At 44.3% G+C, this 19858-nt stretch overlaps 1 protein-coding gene across 2 annotated transcripts in view; it reads right to left on the bottom strand.

The window, feature by feature from the left end:
* Positions 1-7602, bottom strand: part of ITGA6 (integrin subunit alpha 6) — an 85855-nt gene extending 78253 nt beyond the window's left edge. For both annotated transcript variants that reach the window (XM_040229354.1, XM_040229353.1), the window contains exon 1: positions 7196-7602. In XM_040229354.1, the coding sequence (XP_040085288.1) occupies positions 7196-7377 (182 nt within the window). In that variant the 5' untranslated portion in view covers positions 7378-7602. The remainder of the gene's footprint in view (positions 1-7195) is intronic.
* Positions 7603-19858: the final 12256 nt, after the last annotated feature.

Here is a 19858-nt window from a genome sequence, read left to right as displayed (position 1 = left end):
GGGTGCGACTTTCCAAGTCACAGAGGTCTGAGAAGATCTGGAAACCAGACATTTGGTATTCCTTATGAATAACGCCAGCCTGAATGTGCACAAGCCACCCTCTGTAGGTAACTCTACACCCAAAGTCCCTGCCCATCACTCCTGCACCAGTCTGCCCATTCATCTCCACTGCTTGTGGAAACCCTGCTGCTGTTCACCTAACGCCACGGCTACCAAAAGACCACAAGGTATGGTTCTCCTGAGATGTACTTTCCCAACGTGGTAACTGTAGAATGGAGGCAGAGAGAGGATGGACACCTGAACATCATCACAATCGATGACTGTGAAAGTACACCCACACAAACCAGGCAGTGTGGAGGCTGCGGACTGAGAACCAACTCGCCCAACGTGTCATGGGCACTTCACCTCTCACTGTCTTGGTTTCCACATTTATTTAACATGCACAAAGTGCTTACTCTGAGTCAGGACTAGTCTAAGGTACAATTATCCTCATTTTACGGCTGAGGAAAGAGACCTAGAGGGATGAGGTGTTGTGATTTATAATAATATATGTTTGGTTTTCATCTACTGTTCCTGGCACAGAGCTCCTAAAACCCTAGGAATTTGCCAAGTAAGGAGAGCGACAAAGGTGTCTTTTGTTATGTTAATGAGGGGGCTCCGCCTGCACCTAAGGAGGGGGGCACTTTATTAGGGGGTTGGAACTTTCAGCCCCACCCTCCTGACCTCCAAGGAGGAGGAAGGGCTGGAGGTTGAGTTCACTCAGCAATGGCTAATGTTTCAATCAATTGTGCCTAATGTATCAAAGCCTCCATAAAAACTCAAAAGGATGGAGTTTGGGGAACTTTGGGGTTGGAAACCACGTGGAGATTTGGGAGGGGGTGGTGGCGGCATGCTGGAACAGAGCATGCAAACTCTAAACCCTTCCTCCATACCTTGCCCTACACATCTCTTCCACCTGGCTGTTCCTGAGTTATATCTTTATATAATACACTGGTAATCTAGTTTAAAAAAAAAAAAAAGCTTCTCCAAGTTCTGTGAGCCACTACAGCAAATTAATCTAACCCAAAGCAGGGATCGTGGGAAATTCCAATCTATAGCCAGTCTGTCAGAAGCCCAGGGGACACCTTGGACTTGGCGTGGGCATCTGAAGTGGGGGAGGCAGCCATGTAGCACTGAGCCCCTTAATCTGTGGGATCTGTTGCTATCTCCAGGGAGACTGACAGAACTAAGCTGACTGGTATCTGAGGATGGTTTGATGGTGTGTGGGGAAAACCCCTACACACTGGCATGGGGAGCAGAATGTTAAGTATTCTGTACAATGTACAGCAGAAAACGGTAGAGAAGGACTTAATCCCATCCACTGGGATCCAGACTCCAGCTCTAGAATCTGTTCTGATGCATTATATTATGTTCCTTCTGGGTAAAAACACAAAGCTCATCTAGGTCAAACTTAGAAAATATTATAAACAGATTCTCAGATCACACCTATAGAAACTGGTATAATAGATCTGGCCTGAGCTCAAATTTGGAGAAGGAAACGGCAACCCACTCCAGTATTCTTGCCTGGAGAATCCCATGGACAGAGGAGCCTGAAAGGCTACAGTCCATGGGGTCACAAGAGTTGGATACGACTTAGTGAGCCTCAAATTATATTTTTACAAAGAGATTCTCCAAGTTACCTTGATGACCAGGCAGGTTTGAGAACCCAGAAAGTTCCTTGTAGACAAGATCATTTGATTCTAAACTTGTACCCAAACACAGGAGGGGGCTGGCCCTGCTCCCAGGGCCCATTACTGTGGGGGCTCAACCTTGACCACTCTCTCAAAAGGCCAATAAACTCTGGTTCTGACCCGCTGCCCACCTGGATCACCATTCTGCATACAGCTCTCACTGGAGGGGGTTAGCAGCTACCCCACCACTGCACTTGAAGAGTTACATGTATCCAAGACCCCCTTACTGACCATGAGTAACTAACACTTAGCCATCAATTCACACATGCCCTCACATGCTTACTGCCATTTGACCTCCACACCCTTGTCAAGTAGCTTCAGGACCCTAGTCTACAGCCACCCTTCTCTATGTAGTCTTGCTTTAACAACTAGCAGATCTCAGCACCCAGTGCAGTATAGGTCAGCCTGTATTTCCGGGGTTAAGTTATAAAGTGTGCCTTTAAGGCAAAAGTCAAGTGTAATTAAAAATCACTCATAAAAATCCCTTAGCAAGGCCTTGGGCCCTTAAGAACTCAAAAATCCAAGAGTTAACCTCTTTGAGCAAAGAGTCGGATACAACTGAGCGACTAAACTGAACTGAACCTCTTTGATGTCTCTTTGCATTACCACTATAGCTCCCCTTTCCCTGGAGGCAGCAGAGAGCAATGTCTACAGTAAGTTCGAGAAGTGCAGACCATTAAATAAAGGGATTTCTCCCTCTCTACCCTGAGCCAGAGAAGCTGATTGCACGAGTTAAACTGAGCGTATGCTATGACTCCATTTTATTTGCAAGGTATATTCAAGGTGCTATCAGGCAAAGAAATGAACATAAGACCCCTGCCCTCACCTAACCTATTATCCACCTGGGCGGGATGAGCCCATACCCTGAAAATGGCAGACAATAGTTAAATATTACATAATTAAATAATACAAAACCATTAGAGCTGTCAGGCACATGACAAGAAGGACTACAGACATTCCAAGGAAGAGGGCGTGATGTAGTATGGATTGGGCTCAAAAGGCTTTCATGGAGAAAGGCAAACTGGTTCTTCAACATGATGATGTTCTTCAGGACGGACCGACTCGGAACTAACCAGCGTTCCGGGGAAAACTGACCCTGTCATCTGAGCACAGGATAGTATGTTCTATTACGTCTCCGGGAATCCTTGCATCACAGCTCCAGTACTACTTGGTGACAACGCTTAAATGCTGATACTACCGATAGCACCACCAACTCAATGGACACACATCTGAGCAAATTCCAATAGGTGAGGACAGAGGAGCCTGGCGTGCTGTAGTGCATAGAGTCACAGAGTGGATAAGACTTAGAGCCACTGAACAACAACAATATTGCTATGCTAAAATAGGGAATTATACAACTAAGAACATAGTAACTGATTCTTTAATATAAAGCTTTTTTACATGAGCATTTCACCTGACTTTCCTGACATTATTATTCATATCACAAAAATACTTTTTTTTTGTAAACCCTAAGTCATGACTTGATGGACTCACGAGACCAGGCTGTGTTAAAATTAAACTCGTCTATTTCTGCTTTCTTGCAGAGTCCTAAGGTCTCCTCTAAGTCTCCCTGCCCATTTTGGCTCTTTCTCCACTCTCAGGACTCAAGGTGACCGATACAGTCCCTGGACGATGGCCCTGGGCCATATGGCACTCTGAATGAATGCAAGGAAGCGAGTGCTTAGGTACACATCCTGGACATAGTTCTGATCCCCAGCTGGCTCCTCACTGGGCTTTTTCAGAAGGGGAAGGAATGACAGGCAAAGAAGGAAGGACCCAGAAGCTGACCCAAGGCCAGCTGGAGTAAGTGTCCATTGGAAGAGAGACCAGGCACAGATATTTAAATAGACAGCCCTGACCCACGTGGCGAGTGGTTTAATAAATCAACCTAACATAGTACATTTCCAAAACTCAATTTCTCCAGGTCTGAAGGACACGTCTGACTTTTCCTTTTAGAGGTGAAATGAGCATGAGTCAGAAATGCCAAGTTCAAATCCAGATTCTGTGAAGATTCTGCTTAAGCACTCATGAGACTATAGATATTTAACTTTCAGCTTTAGTTTCTTCATCTATAAAGTTTCTTTATCTAGCTAGACTAGACGATCTCTAGTTCAGTAAAATTGATTTTAAGAGCAAGAGCATCACAAGTGTGAGAAAAACCAAGAGTAAACATTACAGAGTCAAAACAGAATCAACGGTGGGCCTGGTGGGCCTTAGGAAGACAGTGGAGATCAGGAAGTTCCCAAAAAGAAAATGTCAACTGGGATAAAACCAGCATCACTCCCAGCATCGAAGATATAACTTAAAGATCTACTCCTTCTGGATTCTGTCCTGCAATCACACAGACTCAGCTCTTCCCAGAAGAGTAAAAAGAGCCGACACACAGCATGGACACACCCACAAATGCCATCCCATACTTTCTACCTAGTTGGGGTGACTCAACCTTAGATCCTGACCTCAGTAACTCAGCCGAACTTCTTTAATATATAGCCTAAAAAGCCCAGTGAAGTTTTATGATCTCTATTTCAGTTTTACAGTCCCCAAAGTTTTAGGAATAGCCAGTGGCTCAGATGTAAAGAATCTGCCTGCCAAGCAGGAGACATGGGTTCGATCCCTGGGTCAGGAAGATCCCCTGGAGAAGGAAATGGCAACCCACTCCAGTATTCTAACCTGGAAAACCTTAAGGAAAGAGAGTCAGATACGACTTAGTAACTAAACAACAACAACAAACATGTTTTAAGGCTCTCAGATACAATATTATTCTGTTATAAAATCTTAAGAGTTTAAGATATGAAATATTTAAACAGCATCGTAGAAAGTTTAACCCACAAAAATCTATGGTTTGTTCCCACAACGCTGCATTCATCTGACATGCTCACACGTCTTTGATATTTTACTTCTTCCGCCTCAATGAAGTCCCTTGTTTGAGACATTTACTTTTACTGTAAATCTAAGATTGATTAAAGTTAAAATGCTTTGAAAATGGGGTTCATAAATGTGATGAAGTTTAACTTAACCAATGCCAATAACCTTCGATTTCACTCTTTGGCAGAGTGAGACCCATAAGATGTTTAACACCTGCAGAGTCACAAGCACACAGGAGGAATTCAGTTACTGTTTCTAAATGCATCACCATTAACAACTACCATTTAGTCAGCAAATACCCATGCCAGGCAGGAATTAGGCACTTTGCATGTTATCTCTTAATCCTTACAACAAGCCCATTGAGCAGTAGTAATAGCTCCATTTTACAGATAAAAACACCAAGGCTCAAAGTAACAGCTGCAAAATACCAAGAAGGAAGTTTGAGCTTAGGTCTCTCTCACCAGTGCCCTGAAATACTCCCAGTAAGTGCAGAGTTTAGGAGGCTGGCCCATAGGCTGTGGGGTCTCAACCTTACCGGCTGTTACTTTACACCCACATCCTTTACTGACAAAGGGGACAACTAATATGGGTATGGCCTGTGTGTACTGGTTCTCCTGGGTGAGGCTAGTGCTGCCAGATTACTTTACCAAAAGAAGGTGGGGGCGTGGCACTTGACATAAATCACAGACCCCCTAGAGTGGGCTGTTGCCACACTCCCAGGTCCAGAGAAAGATACAGTTCCCTTAAAGTGGGCCACTCCTCTCTGTCAGTCCCTAAGAGCATTTCTAGAAGGCATCAGCCCCCAAACACAGGCTGCTTCTTACATACCTGCAGCAGGTCTAACAGCAGAGAAGCCCACCAGCAAGAACAAGTTTGAGCAAGCACACCACTAACCTTGGTGACAACAGAGATCCTGGCTGAAACTACCTTTTGCAAATCTCCACCCCCACAGATAACTTTCTGCCCCACTACTTTCCCTTCACAATGTTTGCTTGAACCAGTATTTCAAGGAAACCACCAGCTTCAGTAGAGGACTGGTGCAAAGAATGCCAAGGAGAATATATTCCCTCTGCTGGCCCGTGGTCATTTCTGCACTAACAAGTTCATTCTCCATATGGGTGAATGCTCATCTACACATTCAAGTACTCAGAGACAGCAAACATCATCCATTAACTGAGCTAACAGAAACCACCTTTCATTTCAAATTTACAGCATCACAATTATTTCTGCTGAGAGAAAACAGAGTATAAGCAGCTGCTCAGGCCTGCAGACCACCCCCCGGGCCTTCCCACCCTGTACTAATTTCTTTGCTTCACTGGTAGGTGTTATTAGAAAAATCTGACTTTTAAGATTCAGGCACCTACAACCTTCACCAATTCCGAAGTTCTTAATTATGGAAATCAAGATTTTCTCTGCAGCCCTAAAACCCCATCCCCCTCTCATAAAGTCCTGGCTGTACTTTGCATTCTTCGGTCTGTTGGTCCTGGAAGGACCTCAGCTCAACCAAAGGGCTGGGGGTTGGGGGTGCGGGACCTTTTGTGAGTTTATTTTTCGGTAGCCCAGATCAAGAATGCGGCCCCACAGCGATTAAAGCCACTAAGCTCCCAAATACCCTCCTGCCTAAACAGTTTGATCATGTGGGAACCAAACACTGTCTAAGAAAGAAAAGGAGAAGCTACGAGTGCCGGTCTCCACTTTCTCCCTGGAGGAGCACCGCTGTGCCATGATGTTGCGGGGGTCGGGGGCTGTCACTTCCAGACCTCATTTGCAAAGCCCCCAACCTAGATCGGACATTTTGCTTTAACCCCTCGGCAGGGCCTCCCAGGGCTGGGGCCCACCAGGTCTCGGGTGGCGCCGAACGCTTTGTGGCCTGTGCGGGGTGGGGGTGGGGGTGGGGGGTCGGCCAAACCACTAACAGGGTCTTATTTTCTCAGCTGATCTAGTTCTGCGGAACAGGTGCTTGGTTGGTTCCATCTTTTTAAAAGCGGGGGAGGCGTGTAAAAGTCTTGCCTACCGGGGAACCCGCCCTTAGGGGAAAGCCTCGCAGGACGTGATGAAAGGTGGCTTTCCAACTTCTGCGAGGCGCGCGAGTCTGCTGGGGAGCGGGCGGGGTGGGGCGGGGTGTTCTCTGTGAGTTTGGGAAAGGCCTGGATCTCCCTAACGACCCTCTCAGTCATCTCACCGCAACGAAAACAGCGACCCCCCTACACCCCAAGTCACCCCCCATTCAACACACACGTGAAGCTCAGCAAAGCGTGCCACCTGCCGGGTTCCCAGCAAACATGCCCGGAGGGAAGGATCGCCGGAAAGCACTTTGTTTAAAAAAAAAAAGTAAACTCTCCCGGGTCCGAGGACAGCCCCGCCTGGCACCGGGGCCGCGGTGTGCAGAGTCGGCCCCCGGGTTCTCTTTCCGGGGCTGAACTGGGGAAGGCGCCGCGCCAGGCGGCCGGAGGGGAGCGCGCGGGGCGCCGGGCCCCGCTCCCCCGGAGCCTGCGGAGTGCCGGACCGGGCAGGGCCGGCCGGCGGGAACGCGGAGAGCCTTCGACCTGGTTCGCGCGTGGGCCGGTGCCCGGGTGGGGTGGACAGAGTCGGAAACTCACAGCCGTTTGTCCTCAGGCTGCAGCTGCCAGTGCATCGCCAGCGAGAAGCCGAAGAGGCTCCCGGAGTCCCCGGTTTTCTCGATCACATTGTCCTCGCGGGTGTCCAAGTTGAAGGCGGTGCCGAGCCGCGGCAGGAGCCCCACTGACAGGTAAAGCAGCCACAGCCGCCCCGCGGCCGCCATGGGCCGGCGCACCGAGAGGGGAGCGGGAAACTGCGCGGCCGCCCCGCGCTTCGGGCCGGATTCGGGGCTACAGCGCCGCTGCCGCCGCGGCCACCTCGGTCTCCTCTCGCCGCCGCGCCCGGCCCCACCCCCGGGACGAGTCGCGCTCTCCGCCCGGCCGCTCCCCCTCGCGGGCAGCTCCCGACCACTGAATGAGCCCGTTGTTCTCTGGAGACTCGCAGGCGTTTTATCAAGTGACGAGGACGCCGGCCCCGCCCCGGCCCTCCCCACCCCCGGCCCCTCCTCGCGCGCCCGCCGCCGGCACCTTTGCGGCCCGCCCGGCTGCGGTGCGACCCTGCGCTGCCCCTCTGCGCCGCCCCCGCCACCCCCACACCTGGTCGGGAAGCCGCGGGGGAGACCCGGAGGCGAGCTGCGGGCCGGGCAGTCCCAGCCTACGGGTCCTCCTGGAGCAAAGCGCTTGAATTGTGGTTGCCCTTCGGCACGGAGCCGGAAAGGCGTTTACTACCTGTTCTAAAAACAAGTGGTGGTGATGCGCCGGCCCTATAGGCCGGGACCCCCTGGTGCTCGCCGACCCACGTGCAAAGGCTGCGTTCATTCATTCCACAAGTGTTTATGGAGCGCTTAACGCGGGCCCGGTACTTGGGGACTGGAGCTGTATAGATTGTCCTCCGTCCTCAAGACCTAACGTCAAAAACGATAACAGCACAGATTTTAAGAGGGCTGCGCAATTGCAAACGCACAGCTATTATCTCATTTCATGCTCCTAACAATCCTGAGGTGGGTATTTTCTTTTTGCAGATGAGAAAACTGAAGCTCAGCCTTGCCCTAGTGTCTCCAGGGATCTGCGTCCAGGTGGTAAGGAGAGTTTGTGGGGAAAATCACACTAGTGTAGGCAACTTAAAACTTGATTTCCAGGTACTCCCAGGCTGAGAAGGTCCTCATCAGTGAAGGAAGAGTTATTTAAAGTGGCACCCAGGCGCTCAGGAGCCCTTCCTTCCTGCCCCAAGTTCCCAGAACTAGTTGGGAAGAGAATTTCCCTGCCTAGAGCCTGCTCTGAGATCAGCGTGGGTGGCCTAAACGCTCCAGCCTCCAGCACAAGGGGTGGGGCCTCTAGTGAGGTGTTGACCCCTGGGGTGACTTTATCCTGCAGGGGTTCTTAACGCAGGAGGAGAGAGAATTCAGGTTACTCTGAAACAAAATTTACATTTTTTTTTTCACTAATCCTTTAACTAATATTTAGTATTTCCTTCCTAATATTTAGCATTGGTTTCCTTTATATTCCTATGTATTTTATCTTATGCATTTAAAAACCTTGTTCTGTAAAGGGGTCCATGGCCTTCAGCGGTCTGCGGAAAGTGCTAGCTCAAAGATTCCTGGAATGCCTTGGGGAGCCTGCCTTGATCTCACATCCCTACTTTGGAAATAGAAGCTGAGTGAGTCCCAGGGAAGAGCTGGGGCTCTGAATATGCATGTGGGGAGAATGAGGCAGGGTCACGTGCCATGTGGGAGCAGCCTGTCCCACACAGAAAAGCCACCTGAACATGCCAAGGGTCCACAGGGGGTAACAGCTGCTAGAAGTGGGGTATGTCCCGCTTCTCTCCCAGTCGTCGTTGTTCGGTTGTTAAGTTGTGTCCAACTCTTTGGGACCCCATGGACAACAGCACACCAGGCTCTTCTGTCCTCCACTGTCTCCCAGAGTTTGCTCAGATTCATGTCCATTGAGTCAGTGATGCTATCTAACCATCCCATCCTCTTCTGCCCACTTCTCCTCCTGCCCTCAATCTTTCCCAGCATTAGGATCTTTGCCAATGAGTCAGCTCTTTGCATCAGATGGCCAAAGCATTGGAGCTTCAGCTTCAGCAACAATCCTTCCAATGAATATTTATGGTTGATTTCCTTTCGGATCAACCGGTTTGATCTCCTTGCAGTCCAAGGGACTCTGAAGAGTCTTCTCCAGCAGCACAATTCAAAAGCGTCAATTCTTCTTCCAATCAATATGTTCAGTCAAATATAGTCAAGTTCAGTAGACAGTCTTGAAGGTCATACTGTTTTAACCTGTACGTGGTAACCATGATAAGATTGAGAAACTATTGTAGATTATAATCTAGCAAGCTAAGAAACACCTGCAATATGATTTTTATGCAAATTAACCTTTCTTTTTCATGTTAAACACATACCATTCCAGAGGGACAGGTCCCAGCTATTATAGCTAGTGCACAACCTCAGTGTAGGCTGGTACTCAGCAGGAGCACTGATGGGGCTGTAATGGTTGCTGAAATACTCCTGAACTGGTAGATAAAAGCCATGCCCTGAGCTCCCCAGATTCAATCGGCCCCACCCTGGCCACTTCCCTGTGACCTGCCAACTTTCCCACAATTCAGCAACTAATAGGTTTGAGCCCTTAAGCCCTGCCTGGCACTACAAGGGCATCTTCCAATTGGGTGTGCCCATGTCATAACAGCTGTTAACTATACCGAATATCACAGCCTGCTTCCAAGAGTAATCTTGCTTCCACCCCAAGATACATTTAGTGGATGATGTTTGAATAGCCAGAGTTAGCTAGCTGATCACAAATATCAACTGAGCTCAAATTGAAATTTTATATAATGTTAAATTTAAATATAGTGCTGTGTGCTCGGTTGCTCAGTCATGTCCGATTCTGTGATCCATGGACTGCGGCCCTCCAGGCTCCTCTGTCCATGGAGTGTTCCAGGCAAGAATACTAGTGTGGGTTGCCATTCCCTTCTCCAGAGGACCTTCCCGACCTAGAGGTCGAACCCACGTCTCCTGCAGCTCCTGTATCTCCTGCACTGCAGGCGATTCTTTACCACTGAGCCGCCTGGGAAGCCAAAAATATAGTGCTACTAATGAATAATACTTGTGTAGGAGAAGTGAGGGATAAAGGAAAACAAGGATGAGAGTCTTGTTCTGGAGTGTGCTACATGCCCGTCACGTATGACTTTTGCTCCTGCCTTCCACCTACCTCTGGCTGTGATGCCAAACATACTTGAAGTTGAGTCAAACTTGGCCTCTTAATAATAATCCCTTTGAAGATTGTCCCCTCTTCTTGATTAACTGTAACAATCATGTTTTGTGAATTAGTAGTCAATTCTGTGGTAAATACAGGTAAGAGTGAAATAAGAAGTGTGTTAGAAAAGGGAAACTTAGAAGTCCTTCGGGATCTGCTGAGGACACTGTCAGCCTATAGGGCCAAAGGAACGAAAGAATCAAGAAATCTAGAAATTATGAAGGAAAGATCTGAGGAGGGAGGTACATAGTTATAAGGAAAAAGAATCTGGAAAAAGAGGAAACTTGTCTGGGATCAAAGGGAGAAAGATAGCTTGATAATAAAGGTATGCTGACCATCAGATGGCATTACACACACTTATGGATAAGAAATCCAAAGGGCACAAATCCGGTTATGACAAAATTGTGTCATAGGCCTTTTGTGATGATACCATAGAAGAAATTTTACAACCTGAAAACTTTAACTTAAAAAAAAACAGTGAAAGCAATGAACAGAGGCATTTGCTCAACTGACAGCTTTTGAATTCTTGTATTTTACCAATACACTTTACAAAAGAAATTTTGTTGTTCTATATCCCACTTTTGGTAGAAGAGCTTGCAATAATTTTAAACTATGGGTTACCCTTGTAGATTCTGAGAAACTCACATCATGCCTGATATATTTTCCATTTCCTGGGACCTGCTTTAATCAGTCTTGCTCTCAGGTTCCCTGTTCTACTGACTTCATCATCACCAATAGCAAGGATATATATTTGCTGCATTTAGGCAACATGGAAACTATTAAAATATCTCTTTATTCTTCTGTGGTTGTGTTCTATATCAACAGCTTCACATATTCCCTGCAGCCCTTTAATGAAGGCCATTTGTCAGAGTGATTAGCAAGTGGCCTGTGGAACCCAAGTCCTTCAAATCCCATCTCTGCTCCATACCAGTCAGGTGACCTTAAACAAATCATTCAGTCTCTCTCCACTTCAGCTTCCCCAGCTACGAAGTAGAGATGATAGCAACCCTCCCCCAACACAGAGTCGCCTCGCCTTCAGTTCAGTTTAGTTGCTCAGGTGTGTCTGACTCTTTGTGACCCCATGGAGTGCAGCACATCAGGCCTCCCTGTCCATCACCAACTCCCAGAGTTTACTCAAACTCATGTCCATCACGTTGGTGATACCATCCAACCATCTCATCCTCTGTCATCCCCTTCTCCTACCGCCTTCAATCTTTCCCAGCATCAGGGTCTTTTCCAATGAGTCAGTTCTTCGCATTAGGTGGTCAAAGTATTGGAGTTTCAGCTTCAACATCAGTCTTTCCAATGAATATTCAGGGACTGATCTCCTTTAGGATTGACTGGTTGGATCTCCTTGCAGGCCAAAGGAGGACTCTCAAGAGTCTTCTCCAACACTACACTTCAAAAGCATCGATTCTTCAGCACTCAGCTTTCTTTATAGCCCAACTCTCACATCCATACATGACTACTGGAAAAACATAGCTTTGACTAGACAGACTTTTGTTGGTAAAGTAATGCCTTGCCTTGGGGATGAATAAAGTTAGCATGCCACAAGATCCGGTACAGCCAAATAAATAGATAAAAATAAATATTAGAAAAAGAGTGTTGTGTCCAAACCAGAACTTTCACCCTTGTATGAGCTTTAAAAATTTGGCTTTTACAAGTTAGGCACTGACTTGTGGTATACCTTTAGTTTTGAAAACTAGTTTATATTTAATATATAATTTACATTTAGTTATATATAAATATAATAAATATGTAGTTATTATATATTTATAAACATACAATATATTCATATATTTTGTATATTATATATGAAAATAAATGTATATGTTATTTGTTTATATATAAATATATACTTTATATTTATTTAAAATATAAATTATATTTATAAATATAAATATATATATATATATATTGCAAACTGTTCCAAACTTGGATTTAAACTGTTCAGTGGTAGATTTTTGTTTCAGAAAAAAAAAAGTTTTTCCTCAGTTGCTTTGTCTCTATATATGTGTTCAGGGGTTTTCCTTCTACACTGAACCTTAATGCTTTTCATTTTGGCTTTTTTTTTGGTCTAAGTCACAGCACATTTTAATAAGAGCCAATCTGCCTTTGGTTGGGATCAAGAGAATCCAAATTGCCAGCTCTACTTTATTTTAACACCTAGAGCCATTTTATTCATTTTTCCAGTTTTCAGTTCAGTTCAGTCGCAAAGTCGTGTCTGACTCTTTGCGACCCTATGAATTGTGGCACGCCAGGCCTCCCTGTCCATCACCAACTCCCGGAGTTTACTCAAACTCACATCCATCGAGTTGGTGATGCCATCCAGCCATCTCATCCTCTGTCGTCCCCTTCTCCTCCTGCCCCCAATCCCTCCCAGCATCAGGGTCTTTTCCAATGAGTCAACTCTTCGCATGAGGTGGCCAAAGTACTGGAGTTTCAACTTTAGCATCAGGCCTTCCAATGAACACTCAGGACTGATCTCTTTTAGGATGGACTGGTTGGACCTCCTTGCAGTCCAAGGGACTCTCAAGAGTCTTCTCCAACACCACAGTTCAAAAGCATCAGTTCTTCGGTGTTCAGCTTTCTTCACAGTCCAACTCTCACATCCATACATGACTACTGGAAAAACCATAGCCTTGACTAGATGGACCTTTGTTGGCAAAGTAATACCTCTCCTTTTCAATATGTTGTCTAGGTTGGTCATAACTTTCCTTCCAAGGAGTAAGCGTCTTTTAATTTCATGGCTGCAGTCACCATCTGCAGTGATTTTGGAGCCCCCCAAAACAAAGTCTGACACTGTTTCCACTGTTTCCCCATCTATTTCTCATGAAGTGATGGGACTGGATGCCATGATTTTCGTTTTCTGAATGTTGAGCTTTAAGCCAACTTTTTCACTCTTCTCTTTCACTTTCATCAAGAGGCTCTTTAATTCTTCTTCACTTTCTGGCATAAGGGTGGTGTCATCTGCATATCTGAGGTTATTGATATTTCTCCCGGCAATCTTGATTCCAGCTTGTGCTTCTTCCAGCCCAGCGTTTCTCATGATGTACTCTGCATAGAAGTTAAATAAGCACGGTGGCCATATACAGCCTTGACGTACTCCTTTTCCTATTTGGAACCAGTCTGTTGTTCCATGTGCAGTTCTAACTGTTGCTTCCTGACCTGCATACAGGTTTCTCAAGAGTCAGGTCAGGTGGTCTGGTATTCCCATCTCTTTCAGAATTTTCCACAGTTTGTTGTGATCCACACAATCAAAGGCTTTGGCATAGTCAATAAAGCAGAAATAGATGTTTTTCTGGAACTCTCTTGCTTTTTCCATGATCCAGCGGATGTTGGCAATTTGATCTCTGGTTCCTCTACCTTTTCTAAAACCAGCTTGAACATCTGGAAGTTAACAGTTCATATATTGCTGAAGCCTGGCTTGGAGAATTTTGAGCATTACTTTGCTAGCTAGTGCAATTGTGCGGTAGTTTGAGCATTCTTTGGCATTGCCTTTCTTTGGGATTGGAATGAAAACTGACCTTTTCCAGTCCTTCTGAGTTTTCCAAATTTGCTGGCAAATTTGAGTGCAGCACTTTCACAGCATCATCTTTCAGGATTTGAAATAGCTCAACTGGAATTCCATCACCTCTACTAGCTTTGTTCGTAGTGATGCTTTCTAAAGCCCACTTGACCTCACACTCCAGGATGTCTGGCTCTAGGTGAGTGATCACACCATCATGATTATCTGGGTCATGAAGCTCTTTTTTGTACAGTTCTTCTGTGTATTCTTGCCATCTCTTCTTAATATCTTCTGCTTCTGTTAGGTCCATACCATTTCTGTCCTTTATCAAGCCCATCTTTGCATGAAATGTTCCCTTGGTATCTCTAATTTTCTTGAAGAGATCTCTAGTCTTTCCCATTCTGTCATTTTCCTCTATTTCTTTGCATCAATTGGCATAGAACATTGTATACATTTAAGGTATACGATATAATGATTTAGTATATGTATATATTATGAAATGATCACAATAAGTTTAGTTAACATGCATTACCTTTCAGAGTTAGTTTTTTTTCCTTGTGAGGAGAGCTTAAAGATTTATTATCTTAGCAACTTTCAGATATCCAATACAGTATAGTTAACTATCGTCACCATGCTGTGCGTTACAAGCTCACAACATATTTATCTTATGAACTGGAAGTTTGTTTCTGTTGACCACTTTCACCCATTTCCCTCACCACCCACCTCTGGTAATCTTCAATCTGTTCTTTGTTTCTCTGAGTTTCTGGGGTTTTTTTCAGGTTCCACATATAGGTGACATCCTACAGTATTTGTCTTTGTCTGATTTATTTCACTTAGCACAATGCCCTCAAAGGCCATCCATGTTGTCTCAAACAGCAGCATTTCTTTCTTTTTTATAACTGGTTAATATTCCATTGTGATATATATATATGAAATATATATCACATTTTCTTCACCCATTCATCCATCAATAGACCCTTAAGTTCACCAGATCTATTTTAAAGTACATTTAAGTTGAATGTTTCTCATTCCCTTATTATTAACTCATTAAATGTTGTACAGTATTTCACGTTGCCACTTTATGTGGGATTCTTTTTTCAAATTTGTTTTGAGGGAATTTTTCTAAGCCAAGAAGCCACATTTTGCTAGCCAGCCAGAAATAAACTCAGACTTTAAATGAATCAAGTTAAATTTAAAGTTGAGCTCCCAAAGCTGAGGTGAAACCCCCACTGGAAAATTTGGCTTTCCATCCCTACCATCTTCAGAAACAAACATGAAGCTGTGTGTATCTCATGCCACACAAATGCAGTCTTGACAGGCTGAACTTAGAGGAGACATTTTTAAAATTTTTTCTAGCTTTCTATAAAAATATCTTCACTGGGCGGGGGGTGGGGGAGGGAAGCCAAGCTGATTCTGAGTTAGAACTTAACCCAGTGTTCTCTGGAGTGTATTAATTCAGGTCAACGCAAGCACTCAAGAGAAGCAGCTTAGCCTCACCCACTTCCCAGGAGAGGGCCTGGAGCAGGTCCCTTTACTTCACTAGGACTCAATTTTCTAATCTGTAAAATGGCCAGAAATCTTATTTCACTAGATTGTGGTAAGAATTAAATGAGATTACCTATGTGATACATTGTGAGAGCACAATGTCTGCTATTAAATATGGGCTGAATAGAATAGTAGCCGTGAAAATGAAGAAGAAAATATACTAGAGTATAAAAAAAGAGAGGGCTCCAGGTCAGAGATACATAGGAAGAGGAGGCATGTGAATGAGGTCACCTGCCCCCCACATTCACTTGATGTAAGTGGTCAGGATAAGCCATTCCTTCTTATTATAGTTTGGCAAATAATCTCTGTCATATCATAGTTTCTCAGTGCCTGAGGTTTGGGTAGAAGCAAGTTTGTGCTTAACCCTGACTCTGGACCACTTCCATCTCCTACCAGTCTTTGCAGGAGCAACAGTGGGTTCTAAACTTAATATCGTAAGTTTGAAAGAGAAAAAGTTCAGAGGACTTTTTCTCTAGCCAGCCAGGAATCCCGGTAGTAGAAAGAGATGAAAGCTGGACATTTCCAAACATATCCTTTTCTTCTTATTTCCACAATCCTATTGACCAGGGGAAGTTAGTGCTAAGGATTATCAAAAGTCATAGCCAACATAAAATTCATTGTTATTTTGTTTTAGCTTTATCTCATCAAACATATCTTGCTGCTTATATTAAAGCAGCTTCTACCACTTAAAATGAATCAGATCCTGAACTTCAAAATTTCTTCAAAATGTTTGAATCTGGAAAGCAAGCCATTTGCACACAAATAATTTAGTACTTATTACATTCAACAACACACTTGAAGGCAATGTAATACCTAAGAATAAAGAACAAATACAAAAAATATACCTAAGAATAAAGAACAAATACAAAAAAAGAACCACTATAAAGAACAAATAACAAGGAAATGAGAAAAAGCATGCAGAAATTTGGACCACCTAACAGCCAAGAATGTGTCTGTAACAATAACTTTGCTGTCCTAGATCACATGATCCAAACTAAGAGACTAACCAGTCCTGCATTATACAAGGTATTTCCAGATACTCCCTGGTGAAAGGCAGAAAAGTGGACTCACTGATACTTACACATTTCATTTTCAAAACCTGTAGAAGATCAATGCATCTTCACAAAACAAAAGGCATTGTTCTATTTCATGTCTGGAGACATCTAAGCAGGGACTTTCGTAAGAGAGAATGTCAGGATCTCCACCAAATTCAGGATATCCCGACTTCTGACGTCATAACTGAGACCACACCTTCATACCTTTTTTTCAGCCTTGACTGACGAACAGTCCACCGAGACCAAATTTCCTGCCTCCCAAACAAGGAATTGTAGTAGCTCATGAAACATAATCTCAATCAAAGCTGTTCTCTGGCAGGAAAAGACTAGCAGTCACACTTTATCAGATAGGCTGTTGTGTCCATACGTGAACACATGCTTCTTATTCCTGTTGCTCACAGGAGGATGGAAGTATAGAAAGGCTAACCAGGGGGATTCGTGCTCTACCAAGTGCAATGAGCCACGGTGAATTTTTCAGCCTTGGATCCTAGTAGGAAATAGAGTCTCCACCCCATTGCTCCAGAAAGAGTTTACTTTCCCCAAGTAGCCAACCCAACCCTAGTTGCTGTTGGTTACAGAAACCTTCAGGTAAATGCCACACTGGTTGAGAAGGAGTAAGAGAGTGTGGGAGACAGTCAGCTCTTTGATTTTGAAGGCCTATTAGAATTTCCTAATTTACACTCTGTAAATAACCAAAATTCGTACATCTGTTTCTCTGAGACTTTCTTTATGTGTTGACCGCAGTCATCTAGCAATGTCTTTAGGGGTTGTAAACAGTTTTCAATCTGTATTTTTTTAATGATTCAAATGCAGGAAAAATAGTTTCAGGGTTATGTGTATTTTAAAAATATATTCCAATGTTGAAATATTTTTAAATATTAATTGAAAATTACATATATATATGTATATATTCCAGTCATCAGCCACTTAGGATAAATATTCAAAGAGAATAGTAGCATTAAGTGGATAACCTATCCATCTGCCCAGGCACTCCCTTTTCAGACTCTATCAACACTCGGCATATACCTCTCTTCTACTTCATATTGAGTAATGTTATGATTTATCTGCTTATACAACTATCTGTTAAACTGTTAGTTCCTTCACAGTAGGTTCCATGCTTTATTCATCTTTGTATCCTCAGTACAAGTCTGGAACATGGAAGCTACTAAAAAAACGACTGACTTATAATTCAGTTGGTAAAGAATCTGCCTGCAATGCAGGAGACCTGGGTTCAGTTCCTGAGTTGGGAAGATCCCCTGGAGAAGGAAATGGCAACCCACTCCAGTATTCTTGCCTGGAGAATCCCATGGACAATGGGGCCAGGCAGGCTACAGTCCATGGGGTCACAAGAATTGGACATGATTTGGCAACTAAACCACCACCAGGGTACCTAAGGGTTTTTACCAATCATAACTTTTATGCCAGAAGACTTCTTTGAAGTTGGAGGGGTTTTAAAGAAAGTGTGTCATACTTGTATTAGGAGCTTAGAAAGGAGCATACCCAATAATGCACATTATTCAAAGGGCATATCCTCTGTACCCAGATTCCTCTAAAGATCAGTAATTCTCATGGAAATAGAAAACCCCTACATCAAGTCAGCCTCTTAACAAGGTGCCATTTTAGACTCGAGCTCTTTAATACTATAATCCTGCCAACAATTTGAAGATAGCCAGAAAAAGTGAAAGTGGATTGCCTAATCTGGAGTGGACATTTTGAGCAAAAGATGTCGGGGAGACTGGAGGGAGAGGGGAGAGGAGGAGGGTGGATTAGAAAGGAGAGCATGATGGCTGCAAATCCAGAACTCCTTTGAACAAAGAAAGCAGCCAGGTTCTAAACAGGCTAGGTTCCCACAATTGGAAACTACGTTTGCTTCACTCTTTGGTTTACTGTCCCAAAGTGCTAACAATGTTATCACCTTCAGTCTACCTTGTCCTTTAGTCACCAAACAAAGGAAAGACATGGTGGCACGAAATCGGAAAGATTCAGGTGGTAGCTTTCTGTAACCTCCCCCTCCACCACCTGACCCACCCAATAGTATACATCAGTACATGACTGGGCCAGCTCTGCCCCCTGCCTGCTTCCCGTGACACCTGGACACGCCTACGTGGGAGGACGCCTAAAGCCAGCTAGGCCTTCTCAGGACAAGGTTTCTGAGACAAGCATGCATGGAGTATCCTAGCAGACAGAGCTGAGGTTTCTGAACTTGAAGCCATGCTACAGATGTGATATTTTTTACTGTAATGAAAATTAAAACACTGAAGGAAATGGATTTCTGTTTGCACCTGTAGAGATGATATGATATGGTTTCGAGGAGCAATTATAGCTTACGTAGAATTCTGGAGACATGGGTAGTGGGTGAGGGAATACGGTTATAGCAATAAGATAAAAGACCTACAAGGCAAACAAGAGAAAAAGCCATCCAGTGTGTAAGTCCCAGTTTAATACGTACAGACTATATTGTTTTATCAGTTCTCTGTGATTTATTCAAGGTTGATAGTAAAATTGTCAGCCAAGTGCTATCTACTTGAAATCTGTACAGTTACTCTCAGTCATATATTTCATTGTACAGATCTCTCAATTGTTACTGAATATTATTAAGCACTCAATGAATATGAAGGCTTACTAAATAGTAAGCACTCAGTGCGTACTCAGTATGTGTGTAAGAATTTCTTAAGAATTTTCCTTTACTTTTTCCCCCTTATTGAGTAAAGGATTTGAGAAATGACTTATAATACTGAATTCTTTCTATATCATCACAAGAAAGTGTTTGAGGCAAACCTGAGATGACCATAGAAATTTTTGACATTCTTTTCATTGACAGGTGGGGTCTATTTCACTTACCTTTGAATCTGAATTGGCCTCTGTTACTTTTTTGACCAATAAAAATTGGTCAAGAAAGCAGATATGACATTTTGGGACTTTCCAGGCTAAAGTATCATGAACCATAGAGCTCGTTCATTCCTGGGACTCTTGAAACACACATTCTTGGACCCTGAGCTACCATGTAAGAAGCCCACCTTCCATGATGGAACAGCCACAGAAGAACATGGAGCAGAGCAGAGGAGGGGTGGCTGGTTGAGCTCAGCATTTTACCCATCTGTGCCAAAGTGCCAGGTGTGGGAGTGGGCCCTACAACTATCTTTGGCCCTACAAACCTATCCAGCCACCAGCTGGAAACCAAGTAATCCCTACTGAGACCATATGAAACAGAAGAATCACCCATCTAAGCCCTACCTGAGTTCCAGACCCATAGATATTAATAAAGTGGTGATTGTTTCAGGCCACTGTGTTTCAGGGTGGTTTGTGATGAAGCAATAGATAATCTAAACAGATGTAGTATAAAGT

Source organism: Oryx dammah, unplaced genomic scaffold (assembly GCF_014754425.2).
Source record: "Oryx dammah isolate SB20612 unplaced genomic scaffold, SCBI_Odam_1.1 HiC_scaffold_27, whole genome shotgun sequence".
NCBI lineage: Eukaryota > Metazoa > Chordata > Mammalia > Artiodactyla > Bovidae > Oryx > Oryx dammah.
The sequence above is the reverse complement of the archived record's forward strand: the minus strand, read 5'-3'. Positions and strand labels throughout refer to the sequence as shown.